This window comes from Kogia breviceps, chromosome 12 (assembly GCF_026419965.1).
Source record: "Kogia breviceps isolate mKogBre1 chromosome 12, mKogBre1 haplotype 1, whole genome shotgun sequence".
NCBI lineage: Eukaryota > Metazoa > Chordata > Mammalia > Artiodactyla > Physeteridae > Kogia > Kogia breviceps.
The window spans coordinates 52,247,519-52,273,368 of NC_081321.1; the positions used below are offsets into that span (position 1 = coordinate 52,247,519).

A 25,850-nucleotide genomic window follows, 5' to 3' on the forward strand; every position below is an offset into this window, starting at 1 on the left:
GGGGCCATCCCGAGGTTGACCTCCCGTGCTGTGCTGGGGATGGCCCCCCTACAGGGTCAGAGCAGGATGCTGGCCCCCACTGAGGACTGAGGGAAGGGCCGGCTATGCATGCATGCCCACTTTCTCTCCTTCCAGAGCCACTGCTCCCATTCTCTTTCCTTGTGGGCACGGAGACTGATGGGGTAGAGAGAGGAAGCCTTCTTTTCCTTTTAAGAGGTAAGGAAATGACACCTGGAGAGGTTATGTACTTTCCTAAGGTCACCCAGCTAGTTGGCAACAGATTTTTCTCCTGGCCTCTCCAGGCCATCTGGTATGCATAGAAAGGACATGGTTTTGGAGTTGCCCTGGACTCATGTTCACATGCTACCTCTGTGACCTTGGCCTGGGTTTATGCATCTATACAGTGGGGTTAACTTGCTACCTCAAGGGCTCTTGAGGTTTACATTAGCTCTAACCTGTGTTTAATAACCTGGGCCAGGGACTTCCCTGGTGGCGCAGTGGTTAAGCAACTACTGAGCCTGTGCACGCCTAGAGCCCGTGCTCCACAACAAGAGACACCACCGCAATGAGAAGCCTGTGAACTGCACTGCAACGAAGAGTAGCCCCCGCTCGCCAACAGAGAAAGCCTGCGCGCAGCACCGAAGACCCAAGGCTGCCAATAAATTAAAAATAAATAAATAAGTAAACATATATATATATAAACCTGGGCCAGTGCTCCATTTCCTTAAATAAGCATCACACATGTCACCCTGCCAGCCTGGGGCAGTTACCAATCCACCAGTTCTTTTCTTAAAAAATCTGGCTTGGAGCCTCAGACAACTTGGTGATTGGGGGATGGTTCTCAGCAGAGTGGGACTTGGAAGTTGACTATTTTAATTTTGATGTTTTGTAAGGAAAAAAAATCGCTTCTAAGGAAGAAAAGTCCTAAATTGAAAGAAATTCACATGTCACACGCACCCTAGGAAAACTTGCATCACATCAGAATTGATTTTATAGTCAGAAGTTGAAAGCGGCCTGTTTAACCTTGGGGAGCTAATGCCTTTCAAATCTAAATATTCTCATTTCTAGGACATTCTTTAAGTAGCTGTTTGAGAAGCCTTGTTTTGTCATGTGTTAGACGAGTCTATGAAAAGGTTCAGGGTGGAGGGGTGGTGTGTGCACATTATTGGCCTAAGTGAAGGGGTGGAAAGGTGAAACAGCCTTTGTGCAAGGGATCTGGCCCAGAACTTGTACGTTGTGATGGGATGTAGTCCCTGTCTTCGTGTTTCCTTAGATGTACTGGATGAACCAATTACCCATGCCCTCCGGGACACTGTTGTTTCAGGTGATGCCCCACTTGGGGACAAGGATGCAGCTCCAAGCAGGCGCATATCCTGTGTTGAATACTGTGCATTGACCCTCCACTTTCAGTGTCTGCTGTTTGCTTCCTGTCCAGATCTTCAGTTTAGTGAAGTACACACAACTTTGATCCACATGTTTGTTTCAGGCCCCTAATGCCAGTATATTCATTAAGTTAACTTCAGTTTCTCTTCTTTCCTTCCAGTTCAGGTCTGCCTTTCACTTTATAGCCCACACCTCTTAGCTGAGCAGCACTCCGAAACCGGCTCCAGGTGCCAGGGGGGAGGTGGGGGCAGGGCAGGCTGCGGAGGACGCCTAGTACTGAGGAAAGGCGGGGCGGGAGGGCACTTCCTCCAGGCCTAGGGCTTCCTGTGCATGCCTGGAGGAAAACGGAGCTCGAGGGTGTGTGAGCCCTCCCCTTGTGCAAGTGACAGAAACATTACTGCACAACAAAGAAAATCTAAATTGCTTGTAAATTTACCCCCCCCCTCAACTGCCAATTAATGGCAATTCAATTTCCAGGGTAACTAGAATACAGCTTTTATTTATAAATTAGTCGACTGATAGTGTAATGTTTTAAAAGCTACTTTTCCTTTTGTCAGTCCTTGGCAATAGCAATCTTTTTTCTTTCTTTTTTTTTTTTTTAAAATAACTGGGGAAGCCTTCTTTCTTTTCCAGACCGAGGTGGCTTATTGTCACCTGGGAGATCTCTAGCTTGCTCTCTGTAGCAACTTCCATATGTTGACCTCTGTAAGTGCATTTGGCTGCCGACGTCAGCTTTGTCACTTCTGTGCCTCTGTTCTCAATGTCAGAGTTGTTTCCCTGAGGGTGGCTCGCCCAGTCAGGGGCAGTTGGCACATCAAAGTGTGTTCAGTTACTCTGGCAGAGTGCTTGCACTGCTTTTGTTTACTTTTGTTTCCAAGGCTGTTTTTTAATTTAATTTTTTTTTAATACATGAAAGTCTTTTTCTCCCACCCCACTAGATTTTACTCCCCACTCCGTCCCCAGTTATTAGTCATACAGACCAGAGAAGTTTTTGAAAATTTTGTAAAAGTTTTTACAGAAAGAAAAAAAAAGCCTCAAATCTTACCAATCAGGCATAAACCCTCTTAACATTTTGGAATATTTCCTTCTAGTCTTGAGGCACAGTTTGTTATACTGGATGTGCAGTTTCTCCCCTAACCCCCCCCCCCCCATTAAAATCTCTCCGTAGGCTTCATGTTAACAGCTGTATGGTCCCTCTTAAGGTGTATGAAAGTATTTAGCCATTTCCTTAACGTTGGGCATATAGTTTGTGATTTTTAAACTTAATTCTCTGTGGACCTGGCCAGTTTACCAATTCCCTGGTAAATTGCTAGTTGTGTTAGTACCTCATCCTCCAAAACTCAGGTTGAATACTGTATATCAAACACCTAAGCCTCAGGAAGCCAGTGATGGAAAAACTGAGGATCTCCCCACGCACTTTCACTGCCTTTGTCCACGGTCCTTCTCTCCTCTTTCCCCTTTCTTGGCTGAATTGGCTTTGCATCAAACAGACCTACTGTGAACCTCAGCCCCTGCACTAACTGTGTGTTCTTGGGCCCATGAATTCTTCTAAACCTCCATTTTCCTATTTGTAAAATAGGGATAAGAGTGATTCCCCATCACAAGTTATTTTAAGAATTGTGAGTCAGGTGTGAAGGGTGTGGTGCGGTATCTGGACCTGGGGGATGCAGCTGCTTCCATCCTCTAGCTGCTCAGCCCCTTCCAGGGATTTGGTTTGGCTAATTCTGCCCGTCCAGTTTTGGAAGAAGAGCAGAAAGGAAAGAGAAGCTGAATGGGGGAGGTGTATTGAGAAGAGTGTAAAGTTCTCAAAGTGTTTGTTTGGGCACTGCCTGAACCCTCCAGGGCAGGACGTCTGGTCCCGGATTGAGCCCCCTGGCTGGGGTCAGTGAGGTGGGAGGCATGGCCCAGGGGCGCCAGGCCCTTGGGCGGTCACCTGGAGGGCAGGGGTGGGGGTGGTCTGCCTCCCTAGTCTCTTCTTCTGGCCTGTCTTTGGGTGTCACCTGACTCACCCCAAGCCTCTGACTCTGCCTCTGACTCTGCCTCTGACTCTGACGTCTCCTGAAGTCTTCCGTGTTTCTCACCCCACCCACAGCAAAGCAGGAGGGCAAGAAGGGATTTCTGTAGAAAAGAGTATCTTTAGCAGTTACTTGTGTGAGGCTCTTCAAGGCACCGATCCCCCTGATTTCTGTATAAATTGCTCTAACTTGCCTTTTAATACTCCAGAGTCCTGTCACCTCCTTGGTAGGAAGGAGGAAGGTGATTCCTCAGATAAAACCCACACCCGGGACAGCTGAGGTAGAGCTGAATCTGTAAATGTCCTTCGTGTGCCCATTTTCTGCACAGATCATTGTCCTTCTGAGAGTGGAACGCATCATGTATTGCCTATGAAGAATACATGGATACAGAAGAATGAGTCCTTGTATACTTGGTATTTCAGCCATGCCTTTTAAGGGCTATGAACAGACTTACTCAGAAGAGCCATCTTGAGTGCAGTGGAGTGTGCGGTGGGGAGAATTCAGGACAAGGCTGTGTATTGAATTAATGGGAGTGAGAGTGATATAAAATAGCTTAACTCCTCGTGGGCCCCTTCAGACTTTCACCTTTGTCTATGAAAAAAAAAACGTTCATGGTCTGAACGCGTGGCTTGGAAGGACTGCCGATTCTCTCCCTACTCCTGTGGTGCTATCTTGGCGCCTCAGTTGGTATGAGAGCGAGCTGTACAGATGTGTTTGGACTAGTGCATTAGTAGGGCTGCACCGAGTAAGAATTGAAGATCTGCAAATCCAGACCTTAGAGGAGCTGGATGTGATTGTCTCTTTGGACATTGTCAACCTGAACAAGTTGTTGTCATCTACGTTTTTAAAACTCTGTGTCACCTGAAAATGGAGAATCTAAGTTGCTTTAAAATCTCCTTTTATTCTGTGGTGGCGACTTCTTAAAAAACATATATATTTATTTAATTTATTTATTTTTGGCTGCGTTGGGTCTTTGTTGCTGCTCGCGGGCGAGCAGGGGCTACTCTTTGTTGCGGTGCGCGGGCTTCTCACTGCGGTGGCTTCTTGTTGCGGAGCACGGGCTCTAGACACACGGGCTTCGGTAGTTGTGGCACACGGGCCCAGTAGTTGTGGCTCGTGGGCTCTAGAGCGCAGGCTCAGTAGTTGTGGCTCATGGGCTCAGTTGCTCCGCAGCATGTGGGATCTTCCTGGACCAGGGCTCGAACCCGTGTCCCCTGCATTGGCAGGCGGATGCTTAACCACCGCACCACCAGAGAAGTCCTGTGGTGGCAACTTAGACTCTGTATTATAATTGGCAAGGAAGAAGACACCAAGCTTGCTTCTGATAGTTTTTCTTGGAGTGCAGGTCTACAGACACTTCTTACTTTCTTGAGGCTCTCCGTCCTCTGTTCAGATTCGGTTGCAGCTGGCAGGGATCCGGGTGACTCCGTTGGTCTGCAAGCCTCTGCGCTTCATTCTCGGATCCCTGCTGTCGTGGAGCTGGAGCCTGCTGAGTTTCCCAGATGGGCTCCACCCGCCTCCTCCCTGGCTGCTGCAGTGTTCCTTCATACTTCCTGTCTGGCTGCCTTCCAGACGAGCCTGCTCACTTCCTTTCTGTGGAACCTCCCCTTATTGCCAAGGTTCCAAGGTTTCACCAGGGATGTGGTGGCCACCAGACCTGACCTCCAAACCCTGACCTTTGAAAAAGCCTCTCGTCCCTGGGGTAACCTGAATTAGGGAGCTGTGGCTCGTAATTGCTGCCAAAGGAAATGGACGGCTGCTGGGTGACCCGTAGAGCCTTGAGCAGTGACAGGTCTTAATCTAAAATTTAGGGCGGGCGTTAGGTCACCGCTTGACATTGTAGTGCCCGTCTCCCTTCCCTCCTGGTTTCTCAGCCATCTCTTATATGTATTTTTCCCATTAATTTTCCTACTGCCCAGTGGACTTCGTAAGTACTTGATTAGGGGGTGTTGTAGATGGTACAGAATCTTAGAAAACACTGCTGAAAGGGACCATAATCCAATGCTCTCTTAATAATCAAGGAAACTTGAGTTTTTGAGGCCATGCCTTCCTTTGGAAACCTGAGTCTCTTCTTACAGACGTCTCAGAGAGGAGCCAGAGGGGGGCGGGGGCGGGGGCGGGGGCGGGGGCAGGGGCAGGAGTGCTGGCTCACCTCAGGCCACATTCTTTTTCTAATTATTGAGCGGGATTTGGATGTGCTTGGCTCTGAGGCCTTTCATAATCTTTCCTTTCTTCGTTGCCTAGAATTTAAAGAAACTTAAGCCAGTTGTGAAATGTATCACCTTTCAGAAATGAATAGCATCTTAATTGACTCCCTTTGAAAACATGTCAAACTGGGATTTTTAAGTACGAGTGTAATCTGGTATGCCTTGAGGTTGGGACCTCCAGCTGGGGCACGCTGGGGAGACTGGTCCACCTCCAAGTTTGTTTTCTGGCTCCAAACAAATGAGTGGCTGTTTGACGATTGGCACGCGACCCGGTTTTAAAAGTACAACCATATAGGGTATGGCAGACTGGTAACCGGGCAGGGGGGGTGGTTTACAAAGTGAGGTCATGGAAGGCCCAGATGAAACGCTTTTAATGTGTATCACAACTGCAATTAATCTTATTAACATGCTGGGCCTGGGCCTGCTCTCCTGCCCTGGGTGTGCAGGGGTATTCGAGGGGCATGCTTTGAAGGATTCTCTTCTTTGATGGTGCAGATGGATAGCAGAAGCGTATCAGACTTTGTATCTGGTACCATAAAGGCCTTTTGTGTGCCCGTGCAGATGCATTCAGTTTTGAGAAGCAAACAAAACGATGCAGATTGATAAGATGTACAAAAGAGGACGGGTTTTAAATGCATTCTTGTAGCTGTGGGCTCTGGGACCAGACAGAATCAGGTGAAAAGGGACAGAGCTCCCTCCTAGGTTCCCAGCATCCAGCTCGTTCCAGTTCTGAGAGTGAAAGATTTAAAAACATGACTTGTTGGGAGGCAAGAGTAAACCGTAAAAGGTGCTGTGATGCTAAGTCTGAATTGATGGGGTAGCGCAGGGGTTCCTGAGGCTGCTGTGGTTAGGATGGCTTCCTGGGTGGGGTGGCCTTGTGACCCTTGGGAGGGTCACAAGGTGAGGGGGGCCGGTGGGGGGGCAGCACATGGTACTCTTGGGGGAGAGATAAGTGGGCCGAGTGGTAGGGCGGTGCAGTGGTAGGGGTAAGGCTGGGAGAATTTAAAGGCAGTAGATGGCACACTTTGATCTTTCCATCTTTCTCTTTCACAAGTGCATATAAGAGAAGGCTAGTACAGTATTGCGTCCTTATAAGGCTGCTGCCCAGTTGTTTTTGTGGCCCATTTTTTTTTTTTTTTTTTTTAGAAGTCATTTAAAATACCCTCTAGACTGTCTTCTGCCATTCTTTCTTATTGTTTAACAAGTAGCCTTGCGGACAAAGAGGTTGTTTAAAATTGTTGGGTTCAACAGATGTGGTTTGGTATGCTAATATATTCTAATGAATACAGAATCTACTCACTAAGTGAATAATTGATGAGAAAAGAAATATCTGTACCTGTATAATGTACCCATTTGCTCATAATTAATTCATGTCACACTTAAAACATTATTAAAGGTCTGTTCTCTTCAGGTTTCCTTGCTGTGTGCACCCTATGCGGGATTCTCACCTGCAGGACTTCTCAGAGCCTTTAGCATTCTAAAGTGCATTGGGAATCAGTGCAGTGGGAGGTAGTGGAGGAGGAGGGGAGCAGCCCTTTCTGTACACAGGACATCTTGGAGGATTATCGGTCCATGGGGCACCCTGCTGTTTGACAATGCTGTGTGCATTGCCCTTGCCCTCTTAGCTGCCCTCCATTTGCCCATTTAATTTTCCTACCCCAAGGTAACAGTGATGCATATCTTGAACCAAGGAGGGTGAGGGGGCTGTTACATCCCTCCCTTCCTTTTTCTTTGCTATTGGAGCAGCGAACATCTTAGATGGCTGCATAGAAGAGTTGCCTACAAGCTAAATTTGGGCAAGATGAGTCCCCGAATCCTCATATAAATGGAAATAGAGTCCTAGCTCTATATCCTGCCATTTAAAAAAAAAAAAGAAAGAAAGAAAGAAAAAAATCTTCCCGTGTGGCAAGGGGAACAACCTGAGGAGTGGCCAGGATGAATCAGTATGCCGTGGCTGGACACCAAGATAAGCGTGACGTGTCACTCGTCCTGCGATCAACCCTGGTGCGGTGAGAACACAGCAGCAAGCAGCAAGCTGTTCTTTTAAGGTCAAGAACAGTAATACCCAACACCCCAGAAACAAGTGTTCTGGTTCTTTCCTTCAGGAATAGACTCTTCCTTGCTCTAGAACAGTTGTCTTTTTACTGTAACATGTTATTTTAATTTGCTTTCCCTCCCTAGTTGTTCATTTACACCTGTGCACATTACAGGACAGCTTCACACTGTCCACTGGAGGTCCCACAAGCTGCATGGGGCTGTGTACACTTAAATTATTTAAAATGAAATAAAATGTAAAACTCAGTTCCTCATTTCAAATGTTCAGATGGCTGGTAACTGTTCTTTTTTTGGACAAGGTAGATATAGAATGTTTCCATCATGGCAGATAATGCTGGTGGATAGCACTGATGTATATCAGCCATACCGACTCTTGTCTGGGAAAACTTTTCTGGGTCCCCTCAGCACCTCTGGCTACTTTTTTAAAGTTTTTTTTTTTTTTTTTTTTTTTGCGGTACGTGGGCCTCTTACTGTTGTGGCCTCTCCCATTGCGGAGCACAGCCTCCGGACGCACAGGCTCAGCGGCCATGGCTCATGGGCCCAGCCGCTCCGTGGCATGTGGGATCTTCTCGGACCGAGGCATGAACCCCTCCCTGTCCCCTGCATTGGCAGGCGGATACTCAACCACTGTGCCACCAGGGAAGCCCCTAAAAGTTGTTTTTGTTTTGTTCTGTTTTAGCATTTTAATGTGCTTCTGATTTTTTTTTTGGCTGCACCTTGCGTCATGTGGAACTTCCTGGACCCAGGGATCGACCCTATGTCCCCTGTAGTGGAAGCATGGAGTCTTAACCACTGGACCAGCAAGGAAGTCCACCTCTGCCTACTTTAACATCTTAGAGGTAGTAGTACCACAAGTGAGGAATGTCTGACAGACATCAACTGTAAATACGAAGCTGTCCCCCATGGCCTTCCTTGGCACACATTCATCAGGGTTGAGCAAGACATTCTCCCAGCCTAAAAGACCCTCTTGGGGCTTTGCAAGCTTAGCTTTGTGTGACAGCCCTTCCTGTATTCATCACAGGGTTTCCACTTTGCACACCTAAAGGACATCTCAGGACAGTGTTTTCCTGCTAATCACACTTTAAAATCTAGTTCAGGAGCATCTAACCTGACTTGTTGAAAGTTTCTTTTGAGCCCCACAAACGGCTTGCTCACTAGCTTCTGAAAATCACTGCTGCATACTGTGCTTATGTGCAAACCTGCTTTGATTTGCTTGTAGGTCCCTCCCTGATTGCAGTAGAAGGATCTCTCCCAGAGGAGATTTTTCTGTTTTGTTTAGGTATATGATACTTGGTTTGATGTCTTTCTTGGAACAGAGCCTGGAAGAAAGACATGTGAAGGAGTCATTACCGATACTCCATTCCGTTTGAGCTATCCCTGAATTCCATTTGCAGCAGGGCTGACTGGTCCAGGGAAATGTGGTCTTAAGGATGAAATGTGCTTGGTGTTTTATTCCGTACACAATAAAAGGCTGGCATTTGTTCTATCTGTAATTGCACTGGGTACCCCAGTCTATTTGGGACATGAGTAGGTGACTGCCTATTTCTACAACTGGAGAGAAAAAGCAGGAATTTATGAGTTTGGAATATAGAACATAACTGTTCTATAAAGTCCATATTGCTTTTCACATTCTAAAGAGATAAGAAAACTGAGACTCAGAGAGGTTAAATAACTTGCCTATGGTCACACAGCCAGAACGTGGCAGAGCTGTGATTCAAACCTAAGTATGCCTAAGCCGTAGACCACATACCTTCACCAGGCTCAAACCGAGGGAGCGGTAGGGCCATATTCACCTTCTCGCTTTCCCTTTCTCTCGCACATAGTTACCCTCAGATGCTTTATATTTGTTAGGTTTATTTTTATTGTTTCATTTTTAGCTTAAATTATTTTATGCTGCATTTTATATAGTCCTGTCAATTATATCTCAATAAAACTGGAAGGAAAAAACTTTAAAATTATTTCAAAATTACAGAAAAGTTAGCAAGAAGGGTATAAACAGTGTCCAGACCCTTTGTCCAAGTTTGTAGAGGTCTGTATATTCTTGGACAATCTTGATTCGAGATCTGCTCTAGCCTAGGGTGGGGCCACACTGCGTGGGATTTCTGTGTGTCTTTGAGGTAGGGCGTGTCCTTTATGAAAGGTCATGGGTGTAAAAACAGTGATGTGACCCCACCCAGGAACTGAGGCAAACCCGAGAGCAGCCATCCAGGGCTTGCTTGCTAGATGTAAACATGAGAGAAGAGTCTAGGGGTTTATAATTTTGCATGGAAGAACTCTCCCTCTGAGAAACTGGAGGGTTTGGGGAGTGTAAAAGAAAAGTGCCATATGAAAAAGATGACTTGTAACTTCCCAGACACTCTCAGGTGTGGCATCATACCCTCCTCCGCTGCCAAGAACAATAATGGATGCACTCACAGACAAATGCGCCCATGCCATTTCCTCTCCTTGCCATACAATTAAAGATGAACGTCTGTGCTCCGCTGTCTCTGTTCCATGCCCAACACATGGGCTTTTTTTTTTTTTTTTAACCCTCTGCTTCTTGATTTCACTTCTGTACGCATTGTACCTCCTTCCTCCCTTCTGGGTTCCATCCTGCGAAGATAGATAGCCAGCCAGTCGTATTCCCAAAGACACTGTGTTTGGAGGACAGGCAGGATTCTTTCCTGTGTGAGAGGAAGAGGTGGGGGGTCTCTCTTAAAGGGGCAAACAATCCGGACGTTTTCCAGATCAGGAGACTTTCTCCAGTTCTGACACTAAAAGAAACCAGTGTCCTCCGCTCCAGGGCCTGAGCTTGCGACTCCTGTGCCTTTCCCTCTGCTGCCAGACTCCTTCACTCAGAGGGACTGTGCTTAGTTATCTTGGAAGCCTTTTTTCTTTGAGATTCCTCACTCATCCTCCACCTGTGCTGAACAGGAAGTGCCATGAGGGCGGAGGTGGTGTCTGACATCCCCACGCAGAGCAAGGCCTGGCACACAGCTTCTGCTCAGCAAATATTTGCTGAATGAATAGGCCTTGATCTGTAGCCTTGGTGTACAGTTGCTGCCTCAGTTGACTTAAATATACAATATCATAGTGACTTCCCTGGTGGTCCAGTGGTTAAGAGTCTGCCCTCCCACTGTAGGGGGCACGGGTTCAATCCCTGGTCAGGGAACTAAAATCCCACAAGCTGCGGGGCGCGGTAAAAACAAACAAAAAGAAGATCACAGAAGAGAGTGTGGATCTTAGAAGTTCTCATCACAAGAAAAAAAATTATGTATGGTGATGAGTGTTAACTTACTGTGGTGATCATTTTTATATACATTTAAAATTATGCTGTACACCTGAAACAAATACAATGTTTTATGTCAGTTATATCTCAGTTGAAAAAAGAAGACAATTAATTTATCATCAGAAATAATGCAAGCAACTCTTTTCCTGTTATTATGACTCAAGGCCCCCCCCCAAAAAAATACAGTGGTGATTGTTTTCTAATGTATAAGAATATTGAGGGCTTCCCTGGTGGTGCAGTGGTTGAGAGTCCGCCTGCCAATGCAGGGGACGCGGGTTCGTTCCCCATCCCATGAGCCATGGCCGCTGACCCTGTGCGTGCTCCGCAGCGGGAGAGGCCACAACAGTGAGAAACCCACGAACTGCAAAAAAAAAAAAAAAAAAAGAATATTGAATCATTACGTTGTATACCTGAAACTAATATAATATTGTAAGTCAGTTATACTTCGATGAAAAATAATACAGGATCATAGCCCTTTAGGTTTTAGCTGCTTCTCTGGGATTTGCTTTCCAGTTGATCTCACTTTTAATAGTGAGATTTTAGCTTTGGAAGGGATCTTTGGGTCCACCTGTTTTCTGTCGTCGCTTCTTACAGTTTCCTGGGTTTTTAATCTCTGACGAAGGCAGCAGAGTGGTTATACAAGCATGTCTCAGTTATCTGGTTTTTTTTTTTTTTTTTTTTTTGTGTGTGTGTGATATGCGGGCCTCTCACTGTTGTGGCCTCTCCCGTTGTGGAGCACAGCCTCTGGACGCGCAGGTTCAGCGGCCATGGCTCACGGGCCCAGCCTCTCTGCGGCATGTGGGATCCTCCTGGACCAGGGCACAAACCCGCGTCCCCTGCATTGGCAGGCGGACTCCCAACCACTGCGCCACCAGGGAATCCCAGTGATTCGGTTTTATATAGATAGATAGATAGACACATCTATATATATATATATATATATATATATTTTTTTTTTTTTTAAATTATTTTCCTTTTTTTTGGGCTGCATCAGGTCTTAGTTGCGGGACACGGGATCTTTGTTGAGGCTTGTGGCATCTTTTCGTTACGGCGCACGATCTGCTTGGGCTTCTCTCTAGTTGTGTTGTGCGGGTTTTCTCTGGTTGTGGTGCACAGGCTCCAGCGTGCGTAGGCTCTGTGGGTTGCAGCACGCGGGCTCTCTCATTGAGGCACGTGGGTTTAGTTACCCCACAGCATGTGGGATCTTAGTTCCCCGACCTGGGATCGAACCCTTGTCCCCTGCATTAGAAGGTGGATTCTTTACCACTGCACCACCAGGGAAGTCCCCAGATACATATATTCTTTTTCAGGTTCTTTTCCTTTTTAAATTGTTAGAAGATATTGAATATAGTTCTCTGTGCTATACAGTATGTCCTTGTTGTTTATGTATAGTAGTGTGTATCTCTTAATCCCAAATTCCTAATTTATCCTTCCCCCCTCTTACTGTATACTTTTTAAGATATGCTTTGAAGAGTCTTTGGACAGTTCATAGTGAAAAATGAATGTTGAAACAGAGACTGTCTTATTTTCTACTTTAGCTATGGCCTGTGGATTGGAAGGAGCAGGGCCAGCAGAGAAATGTGAGAGACATGTTGGAAATAGTCATTGAAGCTTCTGAAAAGTTATTATTATTATTTTAATTTTTATTTATTTATTTATTTATGGCTGTGTTGGGTCTTCGTTTCTGTGCAAGGGCTTTCTCTAGTTGTGGCAAGCGGGGGCCACTCCTCATTGCGGTGCGCAGGTCTCTCACTATCGCGGCCTTTTTTTGTTTGTTTGTTTGTTTTTTGTTTTTTTTGTGTGGTACGCGGGCCTCTCACTGTTGTGGCCTCTCCCTTTGTGGAGCACAGGCTCCGGACGCGCAGACCCAGCGGTCATGGCTCATGGGCCCAGCCGCTCTGTGGCATGTGGGATCCTCCCGGCCTGGGGAACGAACCCGTGTTCCCTGCATCGGCAGGCGGACTCTCAACCACTGCGCCACCAGGGAAGCCCGAGAGGTACTTTTTTTTTTTTTTTTTTTTTTTGTGGTATGCGGGCCTCTCACTGTTGTGGCCTCTCCCGTTGCGGGGCACAGGCTCCGGATGCGCAGGCTCAGCGGCCATGGCTCACGGGCCCAGCCGCTCCGCGGCATGTGGGATCTTCCCGGACCGGGGCATGAACCCGTATCCCCTGCAACGGCAGGCGGATTCTCAACCACTGCACCACCAGGGAAGCCCCGAGAGGTACTTTTTTAAAGGTTTTATTTTGGGGGAGAAATCATCCAATCTTATTGTTATTCCTCTCTGTCCTGAAGATTCTTAGGACCCTTCATCTTTTTTGAGTTGCTTCTCAGGTTTGAATCTGATTATGCAGGCTTTCTTTACATTTTAAACACCCACACGGGAATGGTGGGGTTCTATTCGATTTAGTGGAAACAACATAGAGGACCTGGATTAAAATTGAGCTTGGTCTCCTAACCAGTTGGGTTGTCCCCGGCAAGCCACTTGATCTCTGTGAGTCTCAGTGTCCCTGTCTGTAACAAGGGGATGCTAATTAGTGAGGATTAAATGGGGATCCCCTATGGAAGTACTTGGAGTTACTGAGGGTTGGTGGGCTTTGGAATCAGGTTTTTCAGGTAAGCTCCAGCACGTCTGCAGAGCAGTTAAGTTTTTATTAGTAGGTTGATTTACTTCTTAGAATTTGATCTCATCTAGAAACCAGAGTAAGAATGCCGACTTGGTTAAGTTGTTGGGAGAAGGAAATGCAATATAAGTCAGGTGCCTGGTATACTGGGCTTCATGGGGCCAACAGATTCTGGAGTGTGGCCATCAGTGATTGCATATTAGCCATCGCATGATGTCATGCACTGGTTGAGCTCTTTAGACAAAAACAGTTAGTGAATGTTTCACAGTGATGAGAGGATTTAACTAAAATCTTCCCCTCCAGAGTGTGGGGGGGAGGCAAGGGTGGGGTGAGACTGGGAGGGGCAGGGGTTGAGAGTGAGTGGGTCCAGGAAGTCTGGTTACTTCTCTCTTGGCATGAGAATTTGTTTGGAAGATTAAATGACCTTCTTGGTAGTTGTATAGAATTTGACAGGTCAGTGATTAGTGCCAGTTTAACAGTTATTAACTACCATACTTTTTTGCTGATAAAAATTGTAAAGCTATAAAGATCATAAAGTTCATAGGATTTGTGTGAGTGTGTGTGTGTTGAAGGTAAAGTGCTCCGTAGTTGTTGTTATATGGAATGTGAAAAGAATCCTGGCTTATCTGCATTTTTTTTCTGCGATTGCTCATGTGTGACTTGGCTTATTTTTCTTCTAGGATGTGGAGAAAGATAAGGAAACCCACAATTACCTCAGCAAAGAGGAAATCAAAGAGAAAGTTCATAAATACAACTTAGCAGTCACAGACAAGTTGAAGATGACCTTGGTGAGCACCCATACTAATAATACTGTTTAGGTTGACATGTGTTGAAAGACAACTATAAGTTGTTGGTACTACGGTCTGTATGTTTTAAAATCTCTGAATCATACTTACAGAAGCTTAATGGTCAAGGTATACAGGACCAGAGAATGGGATATTTCTGCATCTTTCAAATGAAAGCTGTATCTTGAAGTAACTTTATCTCAAAATCAATCAGCATTTCCTAAAATTTTATTTTAAAACATGTTATGACCCCCAAAGGATTTTTAACACTGAGTGTAATCCCTTGCCTGTTTAACACATGGGCAGTAACTCAGATTCTAATAAGGCCTTAGATAAGTTTTATCTTGTGTAAATAAATTTGGAAGTGTCAGGAAAAGGATCTTGTGCCTGTGGATTGGGATCTAATTGAACTCGGATTTTTCTCAGCTGGAGAAAAATGTGTAATATGGAGTATGTAATACTCAGCTTTCTACATTGTTGTTTCAGGCTCCTGCAGCTTTGTGCTGATGCTGTGAGAAGCTCGGCAGGGAGCAAGGGTATAGGAGGGAGAAGCACAGGCTTAGTGACAAAGAAAGGGGAGCCCAAGGCAGAGCCAGATGCACTGTTTCTCTAACTGGTCTGGCCTCGCCCATCCACTTGATGACTTTCCTCGAGGCACCTGCCATCCCTCGGTGCCAGTGTCCAGGGCCCTTGGACCCCTGCCTGGCAGTCTATTGACTATGAACTGACAAAGTTCAGCAAAGGACAGGGCAACCGGTTAGAACAGGCCCTACTGAATTCTGTGACCCTTGGGAGGAGCTTTTAAATATAAACCCTTGTGGTAAAGGATCCCTCCCTAGGGGGACTCCACCAAAAAGGGGAGACAGCGGATGATCTCAAGATTATTCCTCATTATTCCAGCAGTCGTACTTCTCCTTCTTCAAACATGGTTTTTATCAAAGCAGAAAAATTCCACATCCCTCCTCTTCCCCTTGGAGATTAAAACAGATGCAAGTTTCCGTGTCATTTCAAAGATTAAAAAAAATGTGAAGTGTTGTATAATACTTTCCACAAGAATGAATGAGTGAATTAGTATTATCAGTTGACCTTGTGGAAAGGAAGAAAAATAATGGCCCATAAGGGAGATTTTTCATGTTCTGTGTTAACTGTGTCATTTATTTATAACACCTGAAGATTTGTTTAAATAAAACATTACAATGTTTTTTACCTAAACATACTAAAAGTTAAAAGTGAAGACCAGACGATTATAACTATTTTTAGCAACTAAGAAATAATAATTCTATACCAGTTAAGACAAGTGCTAAACTCCTCAAATAGTGTGTATTAAATATGTGCAGTTTTTTGTATGGAAAAATTGTACCTCAATAAAGCTGTTAAAAACATATTTATATATAGAAGGAGACATCAATACCAGGTTAAATAAAAAAAAAAAGCAAGTGCTTGGGAATTCCCTGCCTGTCCATGCTTCCACTGCAGGGGGCACGGGTTCTATCCCTGATTGGGGAGCTAGGATTCTGCATGCTCTGTGGCCTGGCCTCCCCATCCCCCCCCCCAAATAAAAAAGACAAGTGCTTGTATTATAATGTCTATAGTTCACATCATAGCTTGAATTTGTTTTTAAAAATGTTGCTGCTTGAGGTGTCTGAAATGCCTCATCATGTATCCCATGCTGTGGCAGATCCCGTGCTATATAAAATAGGTTAAGCAAAATTGGTAATCTCTGGTACCACTAGGAATGAAAATAGCTTGTTTTCTTCCCGTCTGCTCCTTGTTACTTGAGTATTTCAAAGTCCTAATTGTGACTTTCCTTTTCTGTGTAATAACTGGTCATCAGTTGATGTTGTTTCCTTTGTGCAGTTAGCCTGGACATATCCCCAAGTTTTAATAAGCCTTGTGGTTTTCTGGGCCAGGGGATTGTAACCCCACCCGTGGACCCTGACCTTTCACATGTAGCTTCAGTGGCATGAGTCCTGGACTTTTGGTCCCCACATCTGCCCTGCAGACCTCGCCTCTGGAAGCACTTTCCTGGAGTGTGTTAACCTCCCCCGAGGTCATTCCCTGAGGGGCAGTCTTGAGTGAGGTTCTGCCACAGAGCTGAAAAAGAAAGGAACAAGAGAAGGAGTGTTTCACCTTCCTTTTTTGTTGTTGTTTTGATATGCTTCTTCCCTAAAATGCCCAGCTAATGTGTGTGTTTTTATTCCTGCTTCAGAATTCAAATGGGATTTACACTGGCTTCATTAAAGTACAGATGGAACTCTGCAAACCTTCACAGACTTCTGGAAAACTTGCTCCCAGTAGCAATGGCTGTATGAATACACTTCACATCAGCAGCACAAACACTGTCGGGGAAGTGATCGAGGCCCTGCTCAAGAAGTTTCTTGTGACCGAGAGCCCTACCAAGTTTGCACTTTATAAGCGTTGTCACAGGGAAGATCAAGGTACCCTGCCACACTTAAAATGAAAATGGTCCCTGCCTTTATTTCTGTCTTTTGGCCTCATTAGTGGAAGGGAGTGATAGGTGTGTCAGTTATGTCAGGGCCCAGGGCCAGATTCTGGAATAAATGGTGATCACGGTGTGTGCTTAATGCTTCTTGGCTGTCTGTGTCTTTCAACTGGACAGTTGTGGGTCTTAGGGCCCCAGAGGTTATCCATATGTGATGGGTATTTATGGAGGATTTGTGATGTGCACAGGAGGAAAGCCTTTTTTCTTTTCTTTTTTCCATCACTTTGATTTTAATTCTCTTTCGGACAGAAAAGAATGCATCTGAGCTTGAAGTTTTCAATAGCACATCGACATTGGATGTGCATCCGAACATGGAGTGATTGGTGGCCTTGCATTCCCGAGACCTGAGGATCAGGAGGCACATGTGTATTAGTGCACATTGCAGACTTATATAAATGGCACAGCCTTGGGCTCTCCTTTTCCCTTGGCCTGCCTTGCACTAGGTGTTACCTGGGGGCGTGTTGGCACCCTGACCCCCCAGGGGCGCATTCAATGGGCAAAAAACATTTTGATCTGAGGTCCGCCTGTCTGAACTTAATACCCACAGTCAGTGGATTAAAAAGAGAATCTTAAATTACTGCATGAAACTGAATAAGATATTCCAGGTCAGGTCATCATTGAACAGAAATTGATACCAATGGTGGACAACAAGTGATTCAGTGATTCACTAAGTGCTGATTTGAAAATGGTGTGTATATGTGAACATTTAAGCTTTCCCTAATTTTTCTGGGTTGAGCCTATAGCAGCTGGAGCAGAAAATAAACTCACCTTGGCATGATGGGAAAATCCTTTGGTTGCCTGGGGATGAAACCCAGCTAGATGCTGAGTATGCTCATGTTTCTTCAAACCGTATTATGGGCTGGGCCTGCAGAATATAGAGATGAACAGGGTAAGGTTCCTGTTCTCCAGAGGACACAGGCTCAGCAGTGCGGGGAAGTTTACATCTACAGGGAAATCAGCACCTACAATGCAGTTGCATCCGGAAGTACTGAAATAATACAGGTCAATTCAGATGGCATTTTGTCCTGCCAGCTTCTTTGCCTGCCCACCTGGACTTCAGCTGCATAATCTGACAGTGATAGCATCTTGCTGATATATTACCCACATGGCAAATCTTTCAACCCTACAAGGCAATGCCAGTAGCGTGTGTGTGTGTGTGTGTGTGTGTGTGTAGCACAAAATATATGTAGCTGGGCTTAAAGCCACCAGAGCTTGTGTTTGGATGGACTGCTTTGTTTGTTTGTGGCTGCTAATTCTAAATTAATCTGTAGAGAGATTTGCTTCCAGAGTTCCGATTTCATGTTCTTGGGATGGTGTTTTTTAATTGTTTTTTTAAAGGGGTTTGCAGATCCTTTTTTTTTTTTTTTTTTTTTTTTTTGCGGTACGCGGGCCTCTCACTGTTCTGGCCTCTCCCATTGTGGAGCGTAGGCTCAGCGGCCATGGCTTACGGACCCAGCTGCTCCACGGCATGTGGGATCTTCCTGGACCCGGGCACGAATCCATATCCCCTGCATCAGCAGGCGGACTCTCAACCACTGCGCCACCAGGGAAGCCCTGCAGATTCTTTTTTAAAGTTTATTTTACTTTCCAAAAAGAGGAGCAGAATTAATCATAAGCCCATTTGAGAAGCGATACTCATTTAAATTCATTCTTGAGAATGGTTTCCTTTTTAATCAAGGCACAGTTTATATTATGCAGATAGAATGGAAATAGTATAGAATTCATTCCACTGTGGGCTATTTATTGGTAACAAGATGAGGAGGATGGTGCCTTGGTAGCCAGGGTAATAACACTGTTGCCTTGATCTGGGGGCAGGGTGGTGAGGGGTTCTGGTCTGGGGAATGATGTCTTGCTCTGTCTGTGACGTGGCGCTTGTTCCTCACCAGTCTACGCCTGCAAGCTCTCAGACCGGGAACATCCACTCTTTCTGCGTTTGGTAGCAGGGCCCAGGACAGACACACTCAGTTTTGTTCTTCGTGAACATGAATTTGGAGAGGTAAGTGACTGTTCCTTCTTGCCCTGTCTTACTGTTCTGCTCTAGTGACTTTACCGTTGCAGAGGAGGACGGGATGGGGGCGGTGGAGGGGAGAAGGGAATGTGTGTGCCTGTGTGTCTGTCTCTGTGTCTGTCTGCCTGTCATGGGAGGAGAGGTTGTCCTGTGGAGGGAGGGTGCCTTCCTGTGTGTTTTTGAGTTGTCAGAAATGAACCCAAAGTTAGCCTACAATATATAATTTTTTTTATTTTTTATTTTTTTGATGGTACGCGGGTCTCTCACTGCTGTGGCCTCTCCCTTTGCGGAGCAAAGGCTCCGGATGCGCAGGCTCAGCGGCCATGGCTCATGGGCCCAGCTGCTCCATGGCATGTGGGATCTTCCCAGACCGGGGCATGAACCCGTGTCCCCTGCATCCGCAGGCAGATTCTCAACCACTGTGCCACCAGGGAAGCCCTATAATTCTTTTATAATACTCATTTATGTTGGTCTGAGGTGGGAGGAAATAAAAATTTTTTAACTTGATCTCCACCCAGAGAGTCATTTTCACCCCTCTACCTCCAAATTACTCTAATCCAGCTGAGCTTTGAAAGTCGACACTCTCCATATGTTTGCTGCTAACCAAAGCCCCCTGGGTTCCTTCGCTCTAAAGGGAAGTAAAAGGAAACGCCATCTCTACTACGAAAGACATTTAACTTTCTAGAATCTTTCTTTCCTCTTTGCCCAGGTGATTAAGGAATTATGTTTCTACGTGCATCATTTGCCATTTTCTCTCCAGGGAGGATTGTATTTAGGTCAACTCAGTTGAAGAAAAAAGCACTTCAGACTGTCCTTCTAGATCAAGTGTCACTTGAGGAAATCTCTCAAGCTCTGGGTCTCAGACTTTTGTCTGGAATCGGAAATGGCATGAATTGTCCGTGTAGAACATTTTGTAATGCGGTGAGAATAGAGTTTCTAGGTTAAAAGTTAGGAAACCAAGACTGCTTCCTACTACTGTTCCTCTTGTTAGATTAGGAGCACAACCTTGGGTAAATGTTCTAATCTTTAAAGTCCTCAGTTTTAAAATCTGTAAAGTGGGACTAAAGACTTGAAAAGTTGTTTTTTTGCTGTACGCAGGCCTCTCACTGTTGTGGCCTCTCCCTTTGCGGAGCGCAGGCTCAGCGGCCATGGCTCATGGGCCCAGCCGCTCCGCGGCACGTGAGATCCTCCCAAACCAGGGCACGAACCCGTGTCCCCTGCGTCGGCAGGCAGACTCTCAACCACTGCGCCACCAGGGAAGCCCGAAAAGTTGGTTTTGAGTCGCAAATTAGAAATGTATGTAAACATGCTTAGTAAAGAGTATGTTTATATGTCAGTGTAAATTGGAACTTAACTAGGAAGTTTTAGGAAGACAATGATTTTGGACATTTTGGAAGCTTCTTTCGATTCTCATGTTTTGAAATTTTTAAAATCCACTATCATTTTGGGGAGAAAGCTGGGTGCAGAAGTGTAAAATTTGGCTTCTGAGTTTGGCACATAGCAGCCTTCCCTCTGCAAGCCCAAGCCAGACGCATCAGCATAGTCTTGTCAGCGTCTTATCTTTCTTGATGCTGGTTTCTAAGTGTTGCACATAGTTTAGTGCAGTTGGAGCTACATTGTCTGGGAGGGAATTATGTTGGCTTAGTTTTGAAATTCACTTTACATTGTGTTCTCATGTTCCGGACTGCTGTTCTGACCTCTGTATTGTGTTTCTCAGGTTTTCAAGGTTAACTGAATTGAGGGAAGAAACTTTCCATAGCTGTCAGGTAGTGGGAGGGAGATGATATTTTATAATATCTTACTTTGAAGAATTTATGTGAAAAATAAGATGTTAATTTTTAAATTAACAGAATATTCTAATGTAGAAAGTTTTGCTTTCCTGCTTCACTTCTCATTTTCTTTAATTACTAGCTCACACTCAGTCTCTGAGAGCCTTCTGTCATTGGCCCACTTGGTGGTTTTATTCTGTCTCCTCTCTCTGTACCTGTATTAGGATATCTCGTCTTTTCCCTGCCCCATAGCCCTGGGAATCCCCCATCAGAAATTGCTCCTGGCCAAGACAGTGATTCTCAGCCCAGAACTCAGGGCCTCCTTTTGGGAGGGGAGGACGTGTAGGTTGAAAAATTAAAAAAACCCTCCCAGGTGAAGCCATATACCCTTCTTGATACTTGCTGCTTAAATTTTTAAAAAATGTAAAGAAAAACCTGACAAACATTTATTTTGTGCCTGCTAAGTACCAGCTGCTATTCGAGAAAGAGAACTCAGAAACTCAAGGGCCAAAGACAAAGCCCAAATAGTGAGAAGTACAATAGCTGCAGTGTAGGTGAGAGAGATACTAAGCAAATAATTATAATAATTTTTAGATCTTTTGTGATCAGGTTGTGTTCAAGGCTACCAGAGCTCAGTGAGAGCCTCTAATAGACTTAATCCTGGCTGGGAGAGAAGGGGAGGAAATCATGGCAGGCTTCTTAGAGGAAGTGGCATTTAAGCTGGGACTTGAAGGTTGAGAAGGAGTTCGCCAGGTGAAGTGGAGGAAGGGAGAGCATGTGCAAAGCCATGTCAGGTAATGAGTGCGGGGCACAGTGAGAGAGATGTGGCTGGAGAGGGTAGGGTTTTTCAGACTTAGCAGAAACAACCAAGGGAAGCCATTGAATGATTCCAAGCAGGGAAGGGTCATGCTTAGATTGGCATTTTACAGAGAGTATTCATATTTAGGCCGGCTGTTTGGTAGAGCTTGGGAGGCTGTCCCAGGGATGGAGGAGAAGATAGCAGTGGACAGCACTAGGGAGAGTTGCCTAGGAGGTGGTGAGATTGATCACCACCTCCTAGGAGCTGGGAGCTGGGAAAGAAGGCAGTGACAATGAGGACTCCCAGTAGAGGGAAGGTGGAGGGAGTGTGGAGTTATGTCTCATGCCTCTGGGGGTTAGAGTGTCTAATGGACTTAGGGATACGGAGGTTTTTGGTCTTAGAGCCCTTTTGGAGGAGGCTGGGAGGAGGGGAGCAGAGGACGATTGGAGTGAGCCTAGCAGGGAGTGGAGGGTATGGAGGTCTGGTCGGGAGGCTCATCTCTTGTCCACCAGGACTTCCAAGAGGGCCTGGCAGTGCTGGGCAGTGTGCGTTGGGAGGGGAGGGCAGCCACACCTCCCTGTGCTGGCGTCCGCATTCCTAAGTCTTGATGCTGAATTAAACACCTGGCAGTTTTTCATATTTGTGTTCTCTCACAGTGGGAAGCCTTCAGCCTGCCAGAGCTACAGAATTTCTTGCGGATCTTGGATAAGGAAGAAGATGAGCAGCTACAGAGCCTGAAGGAGCGCTATGCGGCCTACAGACACAAGCTGGAAGAAGCCCTCAGTGAGGCCTGGAAACCCGGGTAAAGCGTGGGGCTCCCTGCCCCTTGGGGACAGTGCGGGACCGGCGTGCAAACCAGCAGCCAGTGTGTCTCTTGTCGGAGGGCGGTTTTCTTGCCCCGTGATGCTAGGGCCTTTCCCCTTTAAAAATCTCTAGAGCTAGTTCCCCAAACCGGTCACACAGCATCCTGCACCTTGGGCATCCTCTGTAAGGGATTCTGCAAGCTTGTTCTCTTAAGGCACTGTGGTGTTACCTCTTGGCAAGCTGTGAACCTGTAGTCTCATCTGGAGCATTCTAGAGTGTTTTGAAGCATGGACTCTGGGTTTTTTTTTTCCCTTTTATCTTATTTTGTTTTAGTTATTTTAAGTATGTGATGATGATGTTAAGCTTAAGGTTGTGCAAATGATTTTTTAAAAAGCTTAACGAGGAATCTATCTGAATACTTGTCTTATGTTGAAACTACCTGTCTGTTATTGTTTTGTTTTTTTAAAAAATGTCACAGGAAACGATCCATGTGAATTGAAGGGCACAGGAAGCTAGGAACTCTGAGGAACTGGTGAAGGATTTTGGAGGAGTCTGACAGAAAGTAAAGAGCAAGTTTGGAAGAAGGTGGGGTGGAAGTGGGGAGCCCTGATGGGAGGTGTTTTGGGCAAGTGGATGGTAGAGGAGAAGGTGAATTTGCTTGTAGATGAGTTAAAAGCTTTCAGTTTAGAGACGTGAAATCCATTGTCATATTGCTTGACAATGTGAGTGAGTAGAATGTGGGAGCAGAACCAAAGAAAGTAGGAGCTGGGCCAGAACGGGGGATGAACGGCAGCTGACCGGAGAAGGCAGCTGGATCTTTCAAACAGGGACAGAGCCGCCCTCTCAGTGGACCAGCGCACATTGTGCCTTGCTTCCCGGAGTGGAAGGTCTGATTGGTGCAGCTTCTCTGGGCCGATGGGGCAGTGAGCATCTGCTATGACTCCTGTGAAGTGACAGTTTTCCGCCTGAGGTCGTTTTCAAAGTGGAAAAGGAGTTTGGGGAGGAGGCACTTGCCCTGATTGTTAGCATCCGGGGGATTTGTCAGGTGAGGAGCTCCCAGTATACTTGGGACAGTTACTCCCTCCTCTCCCTCCCTTCTCCCCCGCGTTCCCTTCTCCCTTTGTCTTATCAATAGAAGTGCGATCTTACATAATGTAGAACAGGGGTATGGATTAAGGACCCAGGACAGTCAGACCCTCAGTTCCAAAGGGTGACGTGACTGTAAGGCGGCGGGCAGTGTCCACCCCCAGCGGACCACACAGGAGGGGGGGGGTTCTTTATGGAAACATTTTAACAGAAGTACATGTTCCTGCAAACCAAAGAAATGCATGTGCAATAAGAGCCTTCCTTAAAGCACATTAATAACCTCATTTTACGCAGCAGTTAATCTGAAAACAACAGGAAAGGTGTACTGTGCCAGTCTATTTTTAGTCTAGATATTGTTTGTTTATAAATTCCCAAGGAATTGTTAACACTTTGGTGACACCTAATGGATTCTTTTTGAAATTCCAAGGTGCTTCAATTCTTTGCCTCTTAAGTGAACTGTGCCTTTTTTAAAATTGCATTTGTGTTCTCTTCTTGGTGGCTCTTCTGACTTTTCAGAGAACACCCGTTTTGCTGGAGGCAGATGTAAGTGTCGCTTCTACTGTGCCACACACGTACTGAGACAATCATATCTTCCTAAGCTTTTTAAGGAAAGTTGGAAAGAAAAAAAAGTAGAAATAGCTGTAAAATATGTATGGCACATCTTGTTTAATTTTGCATGTAAGTTCTTTTTAGTGCATCAGTGAGGTTTTAGTGACATTGTCATCCAACGCTTTTACCTTCATTGTTCAGGGAACGCCTTCACGATTTTCATACTGGTTTTACTATTCAGATGATGGCTTGGGTGTGAGTGTACTGTTATCGACCACCTGGTCTTTTAATTACCCATCCCAGTAAGTTCATATTTTGTGAAGCCTTTGTTTCTCAGATGAAGACACTGTTAGGACCTTAAAGTAGTAGCTGATGGGTATCTGTGAAATTTTTTTTTTTTTTTACTTGAAGTAGATTGTCTAAATTAGGCATCCTCGTCTGTATTATCCAGGACCTTGCTCATTGTCATGTGCACTACAAGTTGCAATTTGGAAAACTTACTGTGTTGAAATTCTGTCGGTTCACGGTTCTTGAAGACCGACGGTCTCTCCCAAACACTGGTGACTGCAGCAAATCATTGTACAAATTCTTATGTTAAATTGAACTATCTAAGCTTTGCTGTAATACTGTTTTCTCTTCAATATGTGATGGTACAGGAACGAGGTTAAATGAAGCGGTAGTATTGCAGGGGAGCATTTTAAATCGCAGAAGTAAAAAAATTATAATATTTATAATTTTGATGAGTTTATTTTTATGGGGAAGAGTTTTCTTCCCTAAAATTGTTTCTGGTATGGCAAATCATTTCCATTATTAAAAGTTGAAGTTGTTAGTTGATGTTTGTGTGTTTTTATTTATGGTTATACGCCAGATAAAAGAAGGTCACGGGGTGGGAGGAGCTGCTTTTGCAGATACTTGGGGACACGGGCTGGAATAAGACAACTTTCACTAGGTTTGAATGGGGCACATTTTGTTCTCCCAAATGTCATTTTTTCCTTTGCCTTATCCTCTGGGGAACCAGAGGTGAGTGTCTGCCCGTACAACACATTCCTAAAACAATTGTTTTGTGAAATATACATATATTTACAAGTTTATAAAGCATGTGAATAGGTTAAAAATTATTATAGGGCTTCCCTGGTGGCGCAGTGGTTGAGAGTCCGCCTGCCGATGCAGGGGACACGGGTTCGTGCCCCGGTCCGGGAAGATCCCATATGCCGCGGAGCGGCTGGGCCCGTGAGCCATGGCCGCTGAGCCTGTGCGTCCGGAGCCTGTGCTCCGCAACGGGAGAGGCCACAACAGTGAGGCCCGCATACCACAAAAAAAAAAAAAAAAAAAAAAAAAAAAAAAATTATTATAAAGTGGTTGCCCTGTGACCACTACCAAATAGAACATTGTCTCTTTCTTAGCCTCTTCCTTCACCACCCATTCCTGCCCAGAGGCCTCCTACCCTTAAAATAGACCACTTTCAACATTAAAGTATCTTTCTTAGGGTCAGTGTGACTGTCGCACATGGGATGGGTGCACAACTGCTTCTCCTCTTAGGTTTCCAAGCCTGCTGGAGGCAAGTGTTCTTACTACTGCACTGCCCCCTAGAGGCACTGGCGAAGCAGGTGCAAGTGTTTGTTTTTACTACTGCACTGCCCCCAGAAGGTGCAAATGTTCTTACTACTGCACTGCCCACTAGAGGCACTGGTGAATCGGTAAGGAGGAAAACATTTCAAGTACCATAGCTGCTTTGTAAGTGAAAATATTATGGTAGAAATGATGGCTCAATATAGATCTTTTTCACCAAAATATCCGGAAGAATCTAGTTTGGAAGTTTGGCCTGGGTTACTACCCAAGGTGCAGTGGGAATTTTTATCCCTTAAAGGGAGTTAGCTTCCTGCCCTAGGAACTTGTTACCTGTTACCTGCCCAGAACACATACATTAGCCTACAGTCGGGCAGAATCATCTGACACAAAGCCTATTTTATTAGAATAAAGTGCTGAATATCTCATGT

The 25,850-nt window shown here is 45.4% G+C and overlaps 1 protein-coding gene across 1 annotated transcript in view; it reads left to right on the top strand.

The window, feature by feature from the left end:
• Positions 1–24,687, top strand: part of RASSF3 (Ras association domain family member 3) — a 73,791-nt gene extending 49,104 nt beyond the window's left edge. The window contains exons 2-5 of the mRNA XM_059080357.2: positions 14,231–14,338; positions 16,545–16,773; positions 18,725–18,834; positions 22,071–24,687. Coding sequence (XP_058936340.1) covers positions 14,231–14,338; positions 16,545–16,773; positions 18,725–18,834; positions 22,071–22,220 — 597 coding nt within the window. The 3' untranslated portion in view covers positions 22,221–24,687. The remainder of the gene's footprint in view (positions 1–14,230; positions 14,339–16,544; positions 16,774–18,724; positions 18,835–22,070) is intronic.
• The last annotated feature ends 1,163 nt before the right edge of the window (positions 24,688–25,850 follow it).